The 20,618-nt window shown below is 35.7% G+C and overlaps 1 protein-coding gene across 21 annotated transcripts in view; it reads left to right on the top strand.

The window, feature by feature from the left end:
* Window positions 1-20,618, top strand: part of CCDC171 (coiled-coil domain containing 171) — a 206,358-nt gene that overhangs the window by 48,893 nt on the left and 136,847 nt on the right. For 20 of the 21 annotated variants that reach the window (XR_005255448.1, XR_005255450.1, XR_005255449.1 and 17 more), the window contains 6 exons: window positions 1,620-1,722; window positions 7,633-7,736; window positions 10,550-10,639; window positions 12,467-12,667; window positions 14,578-14,745; window positions 16,610-16,798. Coding sequence is in view for 17 of the 21 variants with exons in the window: in XM_038125193.1 (XP_037981121.1) it covers window positions 1,620-1,722; window positions 7,633-7,736; window positions 10,550-10,639; window positions 12,467-12,667; window positions 14,578-14,745; window positions 16,610-16,798 (855 nt within the window). In the remaining 4 variants the exon portion in view is untranslated. The remainder of the gene's footprint in view (window positions 1-1,619; window positions 1,723-7,632; window positions 7,737-10,549; window positions 10,640-12,466; window positions 12,668-14,577; window positions 14,746-16,609; window positions 16,799-20,618) is intronic. The other variant, XM_038125187.1, reaches the window with a different exon arrangement.

The following is a 20,618-nucleotide window of genomic DNA, read 5'->3' as shown; positions in this document are numbered from 1 at the left end:
ATCTCTGAGATTATGTCAGTACACAAGAGTAAATTACTTTTTTGTGCTTGCATCCCATAAAATATTTTTACCAGATATCAACATTTACAAGTTCTATTTATATTGATAATTTTATGGAGAAGGAATTAAACCTTGGTTATTTTTCAATGTATAGAAGTGATTTGGAAATTCTTTATGAAGTGCAGTACAAACTCTCACGCAAGGAAAAGCGTGTAAATGCTACAGGGGACCTAACACTGAAATACACATATGAATAATATATTAGTTGATATACAGTACATATAATTAAAATTGAAAGAGTAAAGCAAATTTATAAAATATTTAAACTGAATAGTGAAGAACACTGCAGAGAATTAAATGAATTTCTTGGGTTTTTTTTTTTAATCTTGACAGTTATATGCTACCAGTATGTAGCAGTTTTCCTGGGGAGGATGTTTCCCACACATAAAAAATTGCCTGGGTTCTTTGACATGCAGTGAAGCATAACTAAAGCAACAGTCTCTAGATATGATAGAAAACAGTAGAATTTTGCTCAGTAAAAAAGGTTAACTTCCCATTACCAAGTAGAAATGGAAATTAAGCAAATATGTGTAACAATTTAGAATTTAGAAATAAATTGAGCAGTTAGAAGTCATGAGACATCTTTGACCATAACTTTTGTCATAAGAAAATTGTGAAGTTATTTAAATCTAGTTTCCTCTGGAGTTGGGTTTGGGGATAGGGGTGGTTGGTTCTTTTTTTTTTTTTTTTTTTTTTTTTTCTGCTTTTAGGTTTTCTAAATTGCTGAGGTATCTTACTTTTTTTGTCAGTCAGCAGCTAAAATCATATATTTCCTTGAGAAGTCAAAACTCCATATACTCAAAAGGACCTTGGTCTTGTCTGGAATTATGGATGCATGTCTTTGAAAACTGCAAGTTATCAGATATAAATTAAAGGAATGATTTAGTATAGTCTTTATATTGTAGTGATTTGAAAAATCTGCTGTAGAACTTTTCTGACCTCGAAAAATTTGGTGCCTTGATTTGAACAATAGACTGCACTTAGTGAACAGCTTTCTTTAAGAAAATTCAGTGATAGGGGCTAAGAACTCTGTAGTTTTATGTTCCATGCACAAGTATGAGTTTTTGGTATTGAAGAAATCCCTATCTAGCATGGAACATACTAACAATTGAAGAAGGGAGGTTTGCAATGAAAATAGGTGTGGGATTTGACTGAGTGCCAAATCATAGATTTCTACCCTGTCTGCCAGTAGTTGGGTGTCTTTCTGGATGCCCTTGTAGGATGTAACAATAGATATCACTGCTTGCATAGATAGACAGAATTTAATATCCATTAAGGTACTTCTAAAGCAGAAGATTAAGAAGACTAAGTTTTTGTACAACCATCTTTTGTTTTGCTTTTGAAATCCTTTAGTTTTATATTGTGTGTTACCATGTTCTTATTTGTTATGGCATGTTAGGTCTCTTGGCTCGAGAAAAGAGATAAAAAGAAATACACCAGAAATTTAAATTTAAAAAGGAAAAGTATATAATTGTGATGTGTATTTCTTATGTTTACTAATTTTAATGTGTTTTTTCCCCACCCCCTCTTGTCTTGTCTGTTCCTCCTGTCAAATAAAGGCCAAGAAACACCAGGTCTTTCTAACAGAGACGTATGAAAACAACATGAGAGAGCTGGAGTTGCTCTTGGACAGCTTTGCTTTGTCAGGCCAGCGGACAGCAGGTTAGTTGAAGGTATAAAATGACAGATGCATCTGTCAATGTTCCAAAGTCACTACATTGTGGGAATTCTGCAGATGCCTCTTGCATTCCCTCTTCTCAACATGCTTTGATTTGATGACATGATAAGAGCAGTTCTCACAGCAGTCAAATGGCCTTGCTAGCTGAGAAAGGGTGACGGATTGTGGACCTGCTGTTGTCAGCCCAGAGCTTGATTTACAAATGCTGGGGTGTATATGATCGGTCAGAAAAGGGCTCACTTGCTGTGCTCTAAATCCAACTGAGAAAAAAGTCCTTACAGTATACCTGCAAAGGGAACAGATGTTTTGCCTGAACTGAGCCAAATTCTGAGGCAACCTTCAGCAAGTTAAAGGTCATATATTCAAAAAGGTTGTGTAGGACACATGATACAACACAATACTTTTTACAGTTGATTGTGGACACGCACTATGTTGCATTCATTTAATCTGATACAGAACAAGTATTTCCCTTTTTTCATTAAAATTAATTGTAATTCCGTGCTTGTCACTCTGCTACCTGGCTTTATATGTAATTATTGTGTCACACTTAACAAACCTGGTTAGAAATTTGAAATAGTGGCTAACATAAACAAGCTGAATTTTAACGTCAAGCTAGTGATTTTTTTAAAGTTGAAAATGGAACACTTTAAAAAAATCTTCATTTAAAACTTAATTCCTGTTAGAAAAATTGCATACTAGACACAAAGTGCTTCCAATTTACAGTGAAAGTAAACTGGAAGAAAACAAAATGGAGCTTACGGAGCAAATTAGTTTGTTTTATTTATATCATGATATGTTTTTGCACTTTTTAGCAGAAATAGACATAAATGGGTTGCTAAAAAAACTTTCAAATGAAAGATACATTTTTTTGTATCTTCACAAAGGGTTTTTCTGGGGGCCTGGTGATACTGAATTTCAATAAAGAAACAACTTCTTGGGATTTCTCGTCTTTAAAAGGCGAGTTTGGATTCTGTCATGCGTTGGTTTCCTTGCATAGCCTATATGCTTCATTGTTTGGGGACTGGTATCAGTTTTATTCTATAACTATAAATGTGATTACCATGATAATACCTGTAGGTTTACAGCTTAAAAGCTCTTTAAGACTGTAGGTTTTCCACAGTTTTGCAAAGTTCCACATGCTCAAAAGGACTTAAGTAACTCTGGGGGGAATTGGATGCCACTGCCAAAGTGCAGTTTGCAAAGCTGCAACTGTCTTTTGGATGGTAAGCCTTGCTGAGAACAGCTTTGACTTGTTTCTATAATATTAGAAATTCAGTAACAGTACCTTCAATATTAATTTGCTTTCTTTGAGGTAAAATTTTAAACTAATTTAAATAGATTTTTTTTTTCAATCTTTAGGATCTCTGAAGAGGCTCTTGAGGCAGAGAGTAGAATTTAGTTTTGCAGGGGATCGACTGAGTCTTTCCAGTCAATTACAGTTTTTTAATATTAGAATAGACATTGACTAAGACTTTTGTTGTACGTGTTTGCTATGCTTTAAAGTTTGAAACTTAATTGTAATGCTTTTGCGTTATTATCATTGTGGTGTACTTACAAATTTTTGTATTTAATATAATTTATTCAATTTTAAGAAAAATTATTGTTATTATATTTGAAATGGGAATACTTCTGTGCAAATAAAAGTAAAAATCTTAAATACATCTTTGTAGTCTAATTACTAGATGAGGGGCTACATGAGCCACAGCTGATAGGCAAGTCTTTCTTTTTCTTGTGGTCAACATTGAACTCAAGGGGTTGAGAGTCTACTTAAAAACCTGTCTGTATTGAAGATCCAACACTAAAGATTCAGCCCCTTAATTCAAGTGCTAATCAGTCTATGATTATTAGGCTATACAGTAAAGAGAAGATAATACTATTTTTTTATTGATAGTATTGATCATCAGTCCAGTTGATGTGGGCCAGTGCTAGGCACCCATGAAAGCTGCTATCTCATGCAGCTGGACAGAGGAGAAGAATTTTAATGTAGGGTTCATGGTTAGGACCAGGAGAGTTCGCCTATCAAATACCAGCACAGGCAAAGCATGTTTAACTTACAGATATGAACTTACTACAAAAAAAAAAAAAAAAATCAGAGCAGAATAAAGAGAAGTAAAACAAACCCTTTAAAAACCCTTTAAAAAACACCTTCCCCTTATCCCTCCCTCTACCTCCTTTGCCAGCTCTACCTCCTACCCAGCTGGCTCAAGGAGACAGGGAATGGGTGTTATGGTCAGTTTATCACCCGTGGCTTCTCCTGCTGCTCAGGGAGAGGAGTCCTTCCCCTGCTGCACTGCAGGGTCCCTCCCACGGGAAACAGTTCACTGAGAGTTCTGCAACGTGGCTCCGTCTCATCAGCAGCAGTTCCCTCCAAACTGCTGCAATGCGAGTCCATCCCACGGGCAACAAATCTCCCAAAACGGCTGCAACATGGGTCATTCTTCCATGGGGTGCAGTCCTCGAAGGACAGGCTGCTCCAGCCTGGCAGCAGGGGCCCTCTCTCCGCAGGCCTCCCACAGGATCACAGCCTCCTCCAAGGTATCTGCCTGCTCCAGTGTGGGGCTCCTCCACTGGCTGTAGGTGGATCTCTGCATCCATGTGGGCCTGCATGGGCACAGCTGCTTCACCCTGGGCTGCACCATGGCCCGCAGAGGAATGTGGGCTCCGGTGCCTGGAGCGCCTCCTGTCCCTTCTTCTCCACGTGCTGTCTGCAGAGTTGTTCTTCTCATTTGTTCTTATTCCTGCTTCTCTGTAATGACAATTAAAACTGCACCACAACATTTGTTTTGATTTATTCTTAAACCTGTTATCACAGAATCACCATTTCTAATTGGCGCAGCCTTGGCCAGTGGCACGTCCATCTTTGCAGCCACCAGGGATTGGCTCTGCTAGACATGGTGAAAGCTTCTAGCAGCTTCTCACAGAAGCCACCCCCGAAGCCCCCCCATTATCAAAAATCAGCCCATGCAAACTCAGTACAGATTAAAACCTAAATAGTTTTAGAAAGCTTTTTTTTTCTTTATGCATGTCAAAATAACAAGCATAAATCCATGTTTTCTCCTTTTCCAGTGACCTTTATACATTTTCCAGAGCATTGTTATTCTCATTGGTTCATTTGCATGAATTCACTTTGTATCTTTTTAGTTTATCACATTGTACAGTTATTCAGCAATAGAGTATGTTCTTAGGAATGTTTGTCTTCAGGAAAAAAAGTCATTGTGGTTGTAGTAATCTGAAAAAAAAGGTTACATGAGTGCAAAGTCCTAAGAGTGCTAGCTGCTTTGCATTAGCATCACCTTTTTTTGGTCAAAAATCTAAACCACAGCACCATATGAGCTGTTATGAAGAAAATGATCTTTTTTCGTACCCTTGGCCCAGTACAACTAGCAAAAGTCTCAAACAGCAGATTTAAGAGTTTATTCACTTGTATACTTCTGTAGGTGTCATATGGAGCTTGGCTTTTCCCCCAGATTCTTCCCTCAGACTCTTGGGCAATACTGGCCACAGGTACTGGGTTGGGTTTTTTATCTCATTGCTGACATGGTGCTTCTGCCACAACAGAGTGCATTTCAATTATGTTGTGAGTCTCCTGCACAGCTGTGTGAAGTCAGACAACATTTGGGCAGCATTAAAGCCAAAGGTTTGTTTTCAGCTAATGCAGGCAGGCTGAATCTGTATTTCTATTGGCAGATTGAGCTGCCTAGAAATAGGATTACAGCAAAGGCAAGGAATGACAGCATGAAGAGTTTATTGGCAAAATTCTAATTTTGGCAAACATTAATAACATCATAGGGACTTAAAATATGAAAATACATTATTTAGACAGGTTGGGACTTAAAAATAAAAAAATGAAAATACATTATTTAGACAGTTTGACAAAAACTATGGTATGGAAGATAATTCTTGGATTGACTTAATAGGTATTGTTTTAAATTGAATGAGAATTGTGTGTTACCACTTTGCTAGAACTACAAGTTTGAAAAAATAGTGCTAATTTTTTTTGTGCAACAAGATCAACACAGAATGTTCCTACAACGGGTAGTAGTGAGAGGTTGGTCTTGTAAATGAGAAGACTGGACTGGAGCTCTCTGCATAGCTATAGCTGTAGTTATGATAAAAATTATTGTAAGGTGACACATCACTTTCTTCAGTGTGAAATCTTAACTTCTCAAAAGAGGTCAGATGTTATGAATTCTTCCTAGATTGGTTTTAAGTGTAACATTGTTGTTTGGGGTATTCACAGGGCTCTGAAGTGTCAGTAGGAAAGTCTTGCTTTTTTCCTGACTCTACAGACTTTTAGGAACTGTGGTAAGTAGGTGGAGTGGCTGATAGGACAGAGGTCAGTCACTCAGATGTGCGTCCTATAGAGCCAGTCTTGCTCCTGTTACTGAAAACAATCCTGTAAATATGTGTTGGTTTGAATAGGTGGGACTTTGACTGTAACACCTAGTCCAGCCTGAACAGCACTTTATACTTTCCGGTATTATCAAAAGTTAGGAGAGAAGAGGCTAACTAATTGAAAGAATTCTGTATACAGCAGTTGGCAATATGTTCTGACCTGTGCACTTAAGTAAGTTTTCCACTGAGTTCTATTGGTGTATTATGTGTAGCCTACAGGGGGAATTTCATAATTTTTATACAATGCCTTAGTAGAATGTTGTGCTTATTAGATGACACTTATTATAGAATTTTTTAAAAATGCCCTGCAAGTATGTAAGTGGACCTCCTCTGATAAAGTTTAATGGAAAGCCAAAGAAAAGTCTCAGACTTTAGTACCTGATTTGACTTTATGAGCCACTCTGTGTAAATTGCTTAGTGACACTGGTGATAAGCACCTCTATCATTGTTTAGTTGTGCTGGGAGTTATGATGATTTAGCCTTCCTGGATTTAAAATCCCACTGATATTTTCACTTTTGCAAAATAAGGCTGCTATTAGAGTTGGTAAAGATAGTTTTGCTTATAGAACATGTTAAAAATTGTTGAAAAGTTGATACTATAATTTGCCACAAAGTAAGTGATTAATACTTTTTAAGAATATAAATAATGCTGAGAGGAATGGTCTGTCAATAACCTAGTATTGTGGTGTAACACCAGGAAAAAAGAAAGGTTTGTTCTTGGAAACTGAAAATCAGCTGACATCTTGTGACCTCTCGATCAATACAGTGTTGTTTTGCTTTCTTGGCACATTGTTCTATGCACTTTGGAATGGTCAGACTTGTTCATATGTCCCCAATTAAGGCAACTAGATCAGAAGTCTCAATCTAAAGGTTTAATAAATAAGTTTAGTGTGTATATAATGGATAAATCAGATTTATAATTAAACTGTTATATAGGACTCTGCAGACAAATTTTGTCACTTCCTTTAGAATAAAATTCAAGATAATTTAAAATGTTATTAAGTCCTCTCCAAGTATAACATATTTATATGATCTTTGGCTTGGTAAGGCTTTAAGTAAATGAAGTACTGCATTATTATATGCATGCTTAGTCACAACAGCAAAATAATGTCAGGAAAAGTGTAACATTCTTAACTTTCAGACATGTTTTTCAAAGTATAAAATTGTGTGGTTTCAAAGTTGGCTTGTCTGACTGAATGACACAGTTTTACCACAGTAGAAATAATATGTGAGACTACATACCAAATGCATTATATATAAATGTAATCCAGAATTTACAGTTCTGTACTTTCTATTAAAGCTTTTATACAGATGTCTTTTAGCTATATTTGCTGCGAAAGCATGGCTATACAGCTGTATCTCTCATAGCAAACAAGGCTGCTCTTCAGTGTTCTGTATTGTCACTGAAGCCCTAACTAATTCTAGTACCTCACATCCAGGGTGAGTAATTTTCTCTCTGTGGCTTTAAGGCTTAATTTTTGTTCTGTGTTTTCCTTCAGGCACTTGTGAGGACAAAGATAAACCTCTGAGCTGCTCTGTCATTGAGACTTTGAGGTGTACCTTGACAGCTTACCAGAACAAGCTGGAAGATACATCTAATGAGGTAGCACTTGCAATGTTTGGCTCTATATGTATTGCATTTGGCCTGCAGCAGAACATACACTTCGCTTGTAAAAGAATGGCAGAAGAGTGGGAATGTTGAGTAGACAGCTTCAAGTAAGCCCGAAGAAAAAATCTGTCGCTCCTATTTCTCTAAGCTTGCCCTACAGTAAAGTTTCACATATGTGGGGACAGGGAGAACAGTTTTTTGTCTTTCTAGTTTAATTTGATTTTCTAGTTCAGTCTTTTGGGGTTATTTTCGAAAAACATTTAGGATAACAAGCCGTTCATATATAGAATTTTAGTTAAAATATAATGATCTAAGAGGGCATTTACTGCAATGTTCCTAAATAAACAATGGTTGAGCCTCAGTAGTCACTGCTATCAGGCATGTAAATGATCATGCTCCCCTGTACTTCTGAAAGTGGTATAATTTTCTGAGGAGAGTGATTTCAATGGATTCTCTTTGGGAGCTATTTTGCTATAGTTTAAATTAAAATAGGAGTGTTAGAATACTGTCTTTAGGTTATCTAAGCAAATAATGGAAGTATTTCAGTTTTGTGAAAATTACCCTTGAAAAAAATCAGATGTTTTCCATGCAGTCCTACTATCCTTTTATATCACTGGCTGAGAAGTTACAGTTTTGTATTTATTTTGTGTGTTTTGCTAGTCTGACTAAATTACTCCTCTTGGGTGTAAATGTTTTATTAATTTGTGGCTTTAAAGGCTGTAGAAAGAAGTTAACTGCACCATTAAAACTTTTTGTACAAACTTGTGATTATCTTTGAATAAAACTGGCAAATACAGAAAGGCAAGGTGTGATGAGATTGTAAAGGTGCCAGCACTCCATTTCTAGGTTTTGTCTATTGTTTTGACAAATGCTTAGGCTAGCTAGTCACTCAACAGGTTAAAAAAATTAAAAAGTAAAAATAAAAAAAGAAAAGAAAAAAAGAAAAGAAAAAAAGAAAAGCTTTCCCTTTTTATTGGGAAAAAAAGTCTCCCACAAGACCTTTGAGTTTGTTCAAGGGGCACAAAAATAAGTGACCATGGTAACAATTATACTTTTTAAACAGCAAGCACTGTTAAGTCTCTCCCAGCGAGATAAGAGAACTGATGTGTGTAGTCATTATGAAACTCTTCTGAGACCCAAGTCTGGAAGCTGCAGAGTAACTAGGAACATATTACCCACAGTGAATTGTTATTTGGGAGGAGGAGCATCACGTGATAGGCAGCACAGTTGAAAAGTCGACTCAGCAGGCCTTGGCTTAGTGATGTGCTTTGTTGTGAAACTGTGCCAGAGACAGCAGTGGGGAGACCAAGGGGGTGGCTTCTAAGAAAGCAAAGAGAGTATTCTGACAGAAAGAAGAATGAACTGTCAAGGAAAATAAATCGCAAGCAGAGCAGGACCAACAGATGACCTGCCACAAGACTTCCCAGTAGGACTGTGTGTGACTGACCCTGAAGTTGTCATACGGAGCCAGAGATCACTGAGCACCTTCATGGTGCACAGAAAGGGCAATGCTCTGTCCTTCTTGATTACCCCCACCCCCACAGAGAATGCTGCTTTTAGCTTTTTATGTGTGAGATATGTTTAATAATAAAACTTTTTAATAATACAATAATGCACAAGGGGACTATGAAGGGCACTGTGCAATAAAACTAGGATGTTTTAATACACAATAAGGAAGGGTTTTAGTAAGCAACACAACAGTAAGCAAATTTTAGTAGTTTTCTTTATAAAAAGATTTTCAACAAGATCCCACATATTGATGAATTTATTAATGTATGCATACACCTGTATGTATATGTGAAATATGCTGATAAACTTGTCATGTGTCATCTTTAACTTACTGTGTTAAACATTTGATTAAAAGATCGAGTTAGTTTGTGTAGTCACAAAAACTTAACAAACTAGAAAGGTGTAGAAGTGTTTTGGGTTTTGTAGATAACTGGATTCTGACTTTCTGTATAGTGCAGACACCAGAATATGTTTGGATAGAGGGAAAAGACTAGTAAACGAATAAAAAGGCTGGAAATATTCCAGTAGCATTCTTTAATTTACTGTAATTATTTCTAAGGGCTCTGCCAAGTTTCCTGACATCAAAATATAAAAATAAGCATTTTAAATGTAATTCATAAATTTTGTAAATGAGGTATTCTGTTTCTGAGTTGCTCCTTAAAAGTCAGGCATTAGCAGCATCATCATATAAACAGAGATACAGATTATTTTGGTACGTTGTTACCGTTTTTGACAGTGGAAAGTGAAGCTAGTACACATGCTAGTACCTCAGTACATATTAAGCAATCTTTGAGATTGCTTTTGCTTTTAACCCTAAAAGTCACTGTGCCTCTGTGGTACATTGCTGCTTTTTACAGTATGTGAGCACTATCCAGTGCTCAGTAAAAATCAAGCTTGTAGCTGGACAAATTCTGCAAATAGCCACAGACTTAAAAACTTGTTTTCTCAAACCACTCCCCAGATGTTTATCCCCAGATAATTATCTGAATTTACTACACTTTCAAGTGCATTTCAGAATCTGTGTTTTTGTCAGATATTTTGAGAGATAATAGGATAGGTAAGAATGGACTCAGTTTGGGATTCTGCCACTACTCTTTTATTTTAAATCATTATAAAACAGTTATTTAGTGTTTTGTAATGGCATGTTATTTAGATTGTATGGAGTACAAAAGCTCTTCAAGGAATTGAAAAAATTTTGGTTTTTTACTTTCATATACAAAATTCTTCCTTTGTATTATATTGAGTAGATCATTGCAGCTTTTCTGTAAAAGCCTGTTTGACTTTCATATTTTTTGCAGCTTGAGAAAATGAAGGCTTTGTGTAAAAAGATGACACAAGAACTTGAGGTATCTGAGGAGAAGATGTGTGCTTTAAGACAAGACCTGAAGGTATGGTTTAATGAACTTAGCATAAAAAATTTGAACATTCTTTAAAAGATATCTGTCTGGATTAAAAGTATCTTTTTTCTTATCAGAGTAAGTCTTTATATCATTGTAGTCTGTTGAGCAAAGTAGTTTACTTCGCAAGTTTGTGTGAAACCATGCTGCTTTATCCTGGTTACCGCTATAAAGCACATAATTTCAATGACAGCACTTCTAAAATAATTAAAATGCATCAATAAATTTGCAGAGTCTTGTTTTATATTGAAATCGTTATCAATAATCTTTTTTGTTTAACTCTTCTTCTCAAGAAAAGGGAAAGGGAATTTAATCACCTCTATGCATATGAAGGTATATTTTATTAAATATGTCAATTCTTTAGTTAATTGTTTTGTTTGTGTTTGTCAGAAAGGTCAATGCATATGATGCATTAAGTTGTCTTTAACATCTGTAAAGTGTGCAGCCTAAAATTTCTTGGAGTAAAAGTTACCTGAGATAAAAGCACTTGAGAGCTCTTTCCTTTAGTTTTTGAGCAAAATTTTTTTTTCTGTTTTTGGCTGACACCACTTTTGTAATGTCCTTTCTGGTTAAATCAGTAGCCAAGGGAGGAGCAAGTCCTAAGGCTGTGTTTTAACTTAATCTCCCAGCTAGCACTGTATTGTGTTACTGCCAAAATAGAATGTCTGTAAACACAGCGTTTTTCAGATTCTTTTTCTGAGGATATGCTGTTTTATGTTTTATGCAGAGCTTTTCTGTAATATTAATTGAATCTTCACATTAATCGATACTTGCACATGATGTGTTGTCACCTGTTATGAACTTTCTTTATTAAGTTATGTTCAGAAGATTTAGAACTTTGGTTATAGCTCCTTTTTAAGTCACCTAAAAATTTTGCAACTCTTTGCAAGAGATACTTGTATTCTTCATGCACAAACTGAGCTTGCTACACACACAGGGTAGCAGTTTTTATGCAATATGCCAGTTTTCAGTCTCTCTAAATTTTTGGTAATAATGTTGTATAGATGATCAAAATCTAGATTGAGTCTGAAGGCATTTGTATTAGAAAATTAAAGTTACTTCAATATTTTAATGTTTTTATTTAGAAGAATAAAACCTGACATTTTCTGATGAATTTGGTGGTATCTTTTGTATGATTTTATGGTCTGTGAAGCTATGATTTTATGAAAAATAAGCAATGCTTTCAGTTTGACCTTTTGCAAACTTCAGTGATGCTGGAAATCCAGTGTAACTGCACCATATTTTGGCTCAGAGAGGATAGTGTATTAAGTTTCTGTGTTTACCTGGTGAGATTTTAGTGTTGGTTACATAATGGTATTTATGACCATTTCTGATTACTATTTCCCATGGTCAAGCCTCCAAAGAGAGTCCTCACTTTTTTTTATCTTGCGTGTAAAGAATGCGCAACAGCATCTGTGTTGCTTGCAGACTCAGCCCTGACAGATCAGGGATTCACTTAAGAAAATAATGTATCTTTTAAATAGGTCTGAGAGCTTTGCACTCTGCAGAGGATAAGTTGCATCCCTGTGTTCTGCATCTCATTTGTGGGGGTAGAGGGGACTCTGAAGATTACTGCATCATGGAGCTTTTACCTGTCACAGGTGGATTTCCAATGCTATCTAGTTGCAAGCTGTTGAAGAGGCCTATTGTCAATTTTGAAATTCTGTTCTTGAAAGATAAAGTCCACCCAGCCTGGAATCTTGTGAATACATGTGGTTATATGACTGTTTCTTTCCTCGCGTGATGGACACTTGAATAAGGTAGCATTTTATAGAGTAAAATTTATACCAGCTTTTCTGTTAAATTCCTGTTTTACAGGAAGCTCAGGATACCATGGCTGATGCCAATAAAGAGTTAAACTATCTGCACACTAAGTGTGCAGACAGAGAGACTTTAATAGAAACTTTAAAAATGGAACTACAGGATGTACAGCAATGCTGGGAGAAAGAGCAAGTACGTGCCACAGAATTTGAAAATGAAATCCAGAAGCTTACCAGGGCTTACCAGAAGGATATGGAGGTATTACTAGAGACAAGATGACTGTCAAAGAGTCTTTATTTAATCTCAGCTTTATACATTTACATACATCAGATGGTTACTCTTAGTTTTAACAGATTTATCCCTAAAATATGATTTTAAGATACGTATTTTGAAATATGTGTTTAATATCTACAGGGTTTTAGGACATATTGGTTCTCCTTTCTTCTGTATCAGAATTAATAGCTTAATCATTCCAGTATTTTGAATTTTTGAAAAACAGACTTTATTTAAAAAGCTGTGCCTGATGAACAATTATTTCTTTCTTTCAAATTAAAAGTTAGCAGAAATGTTTTACAATTGAAACATGTAATATTGTCATTATCATGTGTTAATTACTTATCCACATGCAAATTGATAGCAAATATGGAATTGAGGTAGTTTTGCATACATGTTGCAAAACCTAGAAATTCTTACCTTTTATCTATTAGCTAATTGTAGTGTGCTATATGGGGGAATGGGTCTTATTTCAATGAGACATGAAATGTCTTATTTCAATAAGACATTTCAACAATGTCTTATTTCAGAACTGTTATCTCTCTCCTTATATGTATTAACAGATGTTAATTTTGTTGCTTTTTCTGGCCAATGAAGTGGTTCTGTACTAGCAACGGCAATTATATACTTGTAGTTGTTGTGCATATTGACCTCATTACTTCCACAAATTTGGACATGAATGCCAACTGAGTAAAAAGGAAACATTCTTTCCACCTCTTCTACAGTCTGGTATTTAAATAGGGTCCACATGAAGCAGCTGGAACACACATCAGATAATGATTAAAGTGGAGGAAACTAGAAGTCTGGCTATATTGTAAAGTCAGCATGTCTACAACCCTGTGGTTGCATTCAACATGTGTGAATTGATTTGGGGTCTTGGAATCCTGTTTCTTGTGCCAAATGGATAATTATCGTCCTAGTTTTATCACAGCTCAAACATCAAATGTAATGATGGTGGCACACTGGATTTTCCTTAGGGAATTTGTAGATCTGTTAGAAACAAAGTTAAACTAAACTGAACTACAATTTATTTTTAATTGCATAAAGTACCATGAGATAATTGTGAGAAAATACATCTAAGTGTAATGGAAAGAGCTCAGAAAAGTCCTACTTTCCAATCTCAGCTATCCATATTTTCTTAATGTAAAATCTCAACCAAGACCCCTGGAAAATAATGGGAACCTTTGCAATAGTTTACAGACTTTGTCCTTGTGGCTTTTGAAGTACAACTTCCTATTGTTGTCTTAATCAAAGTTGCTAAGTTGCATATGTGTACTGAAAGCATTAAGGATGGAATTTCTATAGCATGCTATTGTTGCTAAAGTTTATTTATAACTTGCATCAATTTATTATATTACTGACTAAATTCAGTGTAAATGAATGAGGCATGGCTTGTGGAATTTAACTCATGAAGCTATAAGCCTATTTTGTCTGGCCATTTAGTTTCATATATAATCCATATTGTATAAATAGGGTTTTGTGCTGCCAAGCCAATCAGAGAATTTTTTGCATGCTCTGCAGTTGTTGTAAGTGGATACAGTTCGAGTATAACTTTAAGTTTTACCATAAATAAATAAATTGCATATACTAATAGCATAGAATTTTTTATCTGTATCAGATAGTCATTGTGGTAACAGCAGGACTGTTCTGAATTTATACAGACTTTTTATATATTATGTCTGAATAGGCACATTTTGTAAAAACTTTTTTTCTTACATTCGCTTCAATATGTATGACTGCAAATATTAGCAATTGTGGTATTTTTAAAAAGGGTTGTGAATGAGTTGTGTGGGCTTTTTTTCACTTGCATGTAGTTCATGTTAATGCCCATGTGATGCATGTCTTTCAATTCTAACACTGTTCAGATACATCATGTAATTCTCCTTTTGTTTCAGGAGAAACTAACCTTCCTTCATAGCTTATACCAGCATTTGATAGCAGGCTGTGTGCTTATAAAACAACCAGAAGGCATCCTAGATAGATTCTCTTGGCCTGAGCTTTGTGTAATCTTGCAGGAGAATGTTGATGCCCTGATCTCAGACCTCAACAGGGCTAATGAGAAGGTAAGTGTCCTTAGGCGCCAGCTACCTCTATTAAATTCAGTGACATTTGTCCACATCGCAGTATCATTAAAAAGGACTGACATTCATCTTATTTCAAAAAGAATTTGGACGTTAATAATTCAATACCATTAATTATGGCTTGTCTACAACTCAGTTTGATGCCATTGCTGTGGGCATGTAAATGTGACTGAAGTCTGTATGAAGTCTCTAAGCTCCACTTTCAGTGCAGGACATGCTAATAGTACTAGCCAATATTAGCCACAGGGACCTAATTAAAAGAAAATAAATTAATCTTACTGATGAAGCAATTCAAAGAACTTAGTCATTTACACTAATAAAGCAAGTCTTTATTTTACCATAAAACTGAAACAAAATGCCCTTACTCAAGGAGTATCGTCTTTAAATTACATGTTTATTATTCTCAGTTTATTATTTCATTTGAAAGAATGACAGTGTATTTTTTTCATTTAATCATAACTCATGGATTATAGAATTATATTCAGTAACACAAATAGAAAATACCTGTTTTTATAAAACGTTTCAATACTAGCTATAGGGAGAAGCTGTACTTTTCAGGACTCAAGTAAGCTTATGTGGCCTTTCTCTCCATAAATCCCTGCATTTTTAGGAAAGAAAAGACCTCCTTTTAAATAAACTAAACTGACTCCACAGACTAACATATGACAGTCTTTAGAATTTCAGTTTGTTTTCTGGCTCCATTGATCACGTCAGTCCTAAGACTAGTACAGCAACTCCAGAACTTGTCTGTGCTGACATTTTTTGAGGCATAGTAAGGGAAGATCTTCTTTTGACATTTTTCATCTTCCGGGGTGACCAGTCTTCTGGTCTGAGTAAGATGCAGGGCTGGTTACAGTGAATTATTTTAACTCTGCCCATAATTTAATAAATACCCCAGCAGTCAGTTGGACCTACCCCCTTACCAAAGGAGTAGGATAAAATCTGGATTATGAACATTTTATATACTTTTGTATTTTACTTTCAAAGTAAATGAGGAAAGGGAATGGAAGAGAAGAGAGTGAACATTATTGGCAATGTTTGGGGATGTTGTGTCATATTGTTTCATGCTTTTTAATTTAGTATGGTTAGTGATACTGACTTTTTTCATATATTTACCAGCTTTTCAGGGATTTTGAACAGTATGTCACTTGTACCCGCTTTCTTGGGAACAAAATTTTCCTGTTGCATTTCCATGTGATGCATTTGAGAAGTAGCTTGCTGATACTCTCTAGTAATTAATTGTAGGTGTGTGTATTTCAAGATTATTGTTACCTTGATTCATTCCTCCATTTAGTTTGCATGGAAGCTCCTAAGTTATCCACAGAGTGAATCCATTTGTACTTGTAGAAAACAACTTCTGTGTGCTAAAATGTCCTGAAATTCTTTTAATGCTAATAGTATTTGGAACATTTTGGTTTTCCACTAAAACAAAAATTAAATTAAGTGCTGTTTTTTACATACTATTTGCAATTCTTGCAAACTTCTAAGGGACTGGTATACTCAGATCAGTACTTTACCATCACAAGATTTAATGCTCTTGTGTACAAAAAGCCAAAACATAGGAGGAGACATGGCCAGTTCAGGTTCTCAACAAAGAAAGCAACAAATATCTGCAATATGGTGCAACAATGGTAAAACTGAATCCAATTTTTTCTTCATTTTGTTGCACAATTCAAGTAAATAATCTGTCATGGAAGGCTTTTACTTCGTTTTAATGAATATATTGAAGAAATTAAAGTTTAGATTTTATGCCGGAATCATCTGTGGTGAAACTGTGATATGCACTATAAAGTAAAAAGGTGCTTAGAGAAGTAAAATAATTTCTTTTTAAATGCTTGTTACACAGATATCTCGCCTGGAATATGTTTGTAAAAACAATTCCAATACTATGAAGGAGCTTCAGCAGAGCCAGGAAGATGCTTTTAACAAAATGGCTGAACAAATGAAAGCGCAGGCAAGCTGTTGGCAGAATGAAAAAAAGTACCTGGAACAGCAGTACTCAGGTCTCCTTGGGGAAGTTCATGCAAGGGCACAGGTATGGTTGGTGCTATGAACTTCTGATTTCTTTTTCTTGTAAATATTTAATGGATTATTTCCATAGTTTGAACACCTAACTAGTTTAAGGTTGTTTATAATTAAAAAAACCTGCAGACTCCATGCTAGTATTGATTTCATTTATGATAAGAAATAAATGTCTTTGTTAAAACATTCTAGGAGTGAATTGTCTAATTTGGCTTACAGTTGCTACTGTTTTTTGGGGTTTTTTTTGAGAATGTTAAGGCTGTAAGATTGAATTTGCTTGATTTAAGAATTATATAGGGCAGCAGTGATTTTTTTCAGTGTCATGCTTTGCAAAGACTGTGTAGAGATACAGTAAAATGCTCTCATCTGGGGATAAATTTAGATATATGCATTTTGACCCTAAAAACCAATTAGCAGTGGTAGATTTCAACAGTATTAGAGGATGCTGTTACACAGTGAGCAGTGGGTCAAAAGTATAAAACTGTTGGTACTGATTGTTAGACAAATTATTTGCAATTTAAAATGCTCACTATTCTACAAACACCATTCACCATCTTTTCAATCACATTCATTTACATGTGTTTCAATGAAAGTGTTGTGAAATTGAGGAAATAAGGTATGGTATGCCTTGTCACTTGTGACTGCCACCTGTGACTTAATTTATCTGAAGAATGCTATATTTGACTCAGATTTTTGTCTTGGAAGTCTTGGTGTGCTAAAAAATACATTTATGAAGTATTATATTTACAGAGCAATTTATGGTGAGTTCTTAGGATTGAGTTATAATTGTTTGGATTTTTTTGCTTGATATTTACATTTCTCATTGGATATTGACAAGGCTAAAAACATCGCTACAAGTGGAATAAGTGGCATCCAGATTTATATTTGATTTCTCCAACATCGTGTAGTTTCAGCTTATGGCTTTCATTTGCCTACAAAAAGAACGGTGGAATAAAGAAGCTTAATTTTAATTTTAGAAATAACATTTCCTTCTTAAAGAAAAAGTGGAGTTACACAATTTAGATTTCTTTCTCCTATGGATGATAGGTCATGTCTTGAAAAAATTCTAGTGTTTTGTGAAAGACAGGTGCTCTGCAGTACTGCACCATTCTTTGGGATGGTGCTAAACCTCCCAGTCTCTGCAGCTGGATTCCATAGATAGCATGTAAAGCATGTACTGAAAATGTGTCTCTTTTTTGTGGAGTGCACATTAGGCACGTGTCTTAGAAAAAACTTCATCTGTGAGATTGCTGTACAGGACTACTGAATCGCTAAAAGGGGAATATTTTCCCTTATAAAACATCTGGGCATGTTTTCTAACACAGGTTATGTAATGTTGGACTGCTAGCTGGTAGTTTTGTGATCTAGGTAGTGTAATATCTGTATACACTTAGATGATTCAACAGTCTCTTTTCCATTTTGTGTTCCAGTTTGCCTTCCTTACCATTCAGTGTCAAACTCTCAAGAAGACAGTCTAATTTCTTCTTGATTTCTAATTTGTGACTGACTTTCAATTTGCAGATACCAGATTAAGCCTTTCTTTTCCTCGCACCCATAGAGTCCATAAATGTCTACTGTTAGGGCTGTCCTAGTCCTGATTGCCCATTTCTCCTGGCTTAACTGTATTTTACCTATTGCATTTTGAGCCAATTAGCCATATTTGTCTGCAGGATCAGTGCTTTGTTTGATCAGAGGTGTACATACAGACTAATTGTAGCCTTATTTCCAAAGGCAACAAGGGAAAATGTGCCACAAGTTACAGAATGTCTTCAAAGGATCTTTAAGATTTACCGACTGCCAGTAATTACATAAAGATGCAGAATGCAATATTTAAATTTAATTATTTTAGCAAGCTTTATTCATTAAATTTTATAGGAAACATATAATCACTATAAATGGAATATAATTTGCCAGTATTTCGTTGTACAGCTGGGGATCTCCTCACTCTAGGACACTTATTCTAGCGCTACAAGGAAACTGTAGCAATTTGTTACATTTTTCATCCAAAGATCTGAGTGTTAATTGCAAGCACTTTAGTGAAATAACCCCTTGTATGGTTTAATTCCATTCTGAAAAGGGAAGATGAGTGCTTTTGCTGTCCTGCACCAACTTAATGGTACATCATAGGATGCTTCCTTTTATTTATAGCTTTGTCTTCAACCAGTGTTCCATGACTACTTCTAGATATTTTCTCCTCAGAGGTCCTGTGTTGAGACTTCTTTAGTTTTTCAAATTGTTGACATGTCTGTGAAAGCAAACCAGAGTGTCAATTCACACTCTCTGGAGTTAACAGAGAGCTCTAATTGCACAGCAGTATAAGCAGTGTACCTTGAAACTTATTGTTTTAGTTTATTAGAACTGCAGCAGGGAGTTAGGGCTTTTTAGAATGGTCTCCTTCTAATTAAAACACTGCAAAATCTGGAGGTTTTAGTGGCAGTGACACCTGCTGCTGCTTCCGTCCCCAGCCAGTACTGTTCAGGGTCCCTGGTTCTACAATAGGATCTGTGATTGTTAATAGGTAGTACTTCACAGCTGGTACTGTAGGTCAGATGGATGGTGTAATCAGGAAGCACTTTTACTGTTTTTCTATAGGAAAGAAATTCCCAGAGTAGCCTTATCAGAGATCAGCAATAAACAAGGCTCTGTAGATACCACTCTTTGTCAGTGGTCTCCATGTTTGGAGAGTCAATGGAACTTAAAATACATATCCTTTTTCTTTGCCTTTTATCGCAGGAGTCTGGTCCTCTTGATTTGATATTGTGCCATTTTGAAAATGTTACTATGCCTGTTCCTTAGCCTCACACAAATTATTTATTATTTATAGTCCCCTAGGAAATGTCCTCTGAATTTTAACTAGCAGTTGTTGTTTGTTTATTATATAGACATTTATTAATCTGTCCCCATTTTTTGTGGCAACTGCTTAAAATAGAAGGGTTTTGTTCTTATATGCAAAAACATATTGTAAGAGAAAAATATTGTAACTACTTTAAAATGTCAGTTTCAACAGAAAAATCAAAGGTTTGCTAAACAGGAAAAGGAAAAAGTTCCCTGGGGAGAAAAAAAAAAGTGTTTTCTTTTTTTTTTTGGTTGGAGGCCTTTTACAGCAAGGCAGGTGAATTAGATAAAGGATGAGATATATTGAAATTATATGAAAAATCACTATAATCAGTGCAAAGGGAGGAACAGAAATGTAACTGTACTGGTCCTGAACTACCAGGTGTTTTTCTTTGGTAGGCATGTCTGGCCCATGTACTTAAAACATAGCTATATATATATATATATATATATATATATATATATATATATATATATATAAAATTTGGAAAAATAAAACAGCTGAATGACAGGAATCACTGACTCACAGAATCACAGAATGGGTCAGGGTGGAAGGGACCACAGTGGGTCATCTGGTTCAACTCCCCTGATCAAGGGCGTTGTCCTAGAGCACAGTGCACAGAATTGTGTCCAGATTGTTCCTAAATATCCCCAGTAAGGGAAACTCTACAACCTATTTGGGAATTGGTCACTGCACAGAAAATAAGGTCCTCCTCTTGTTCAGGTGGAACTTCCTGTGTGTCAGTTTGTGCCCATTGCCTCTTGTCCTGTTTCTTGGCATCACTGAGCAGAGCCTGGATCCATCTACTGGCACCCTTTCTTTAGATACTTGTAGATACTGATGAGAATCACAGAATTGTTAGGTTTGGAAGGAACCTCTGGAGATCATCTAGTCCAACCCACCTGCCAAGGCAAAGTTATGTAGGTGTAGGGCAGATTACATTGGAATCCATCAAGGTTTTTTTGGGGTTTTTTTTGGTTTTTTTGGTTGTTTGTTT

The sequence above is a fragment of the Motacilla alba genome, chromosome Z (genome assembly GCF_015832195.1).
Source record: "Motacilla alba alba isolate MOTALB_02 chromosome Z, Motacilla_alba_V1.0_pri, whole genome shotgun sequence".
NCBI classification, from domain to species: domain Eukaryota; kingdom Metazoa; phylum Chordata; class Aves; order Passeriformes; family Motacillidae; genus Motacilla; species Motacilla alba.
Note: the sequence above shows the minus strand (reverse complement) of the source record. Positions and strands in the feature narration are given on the sequence as shown.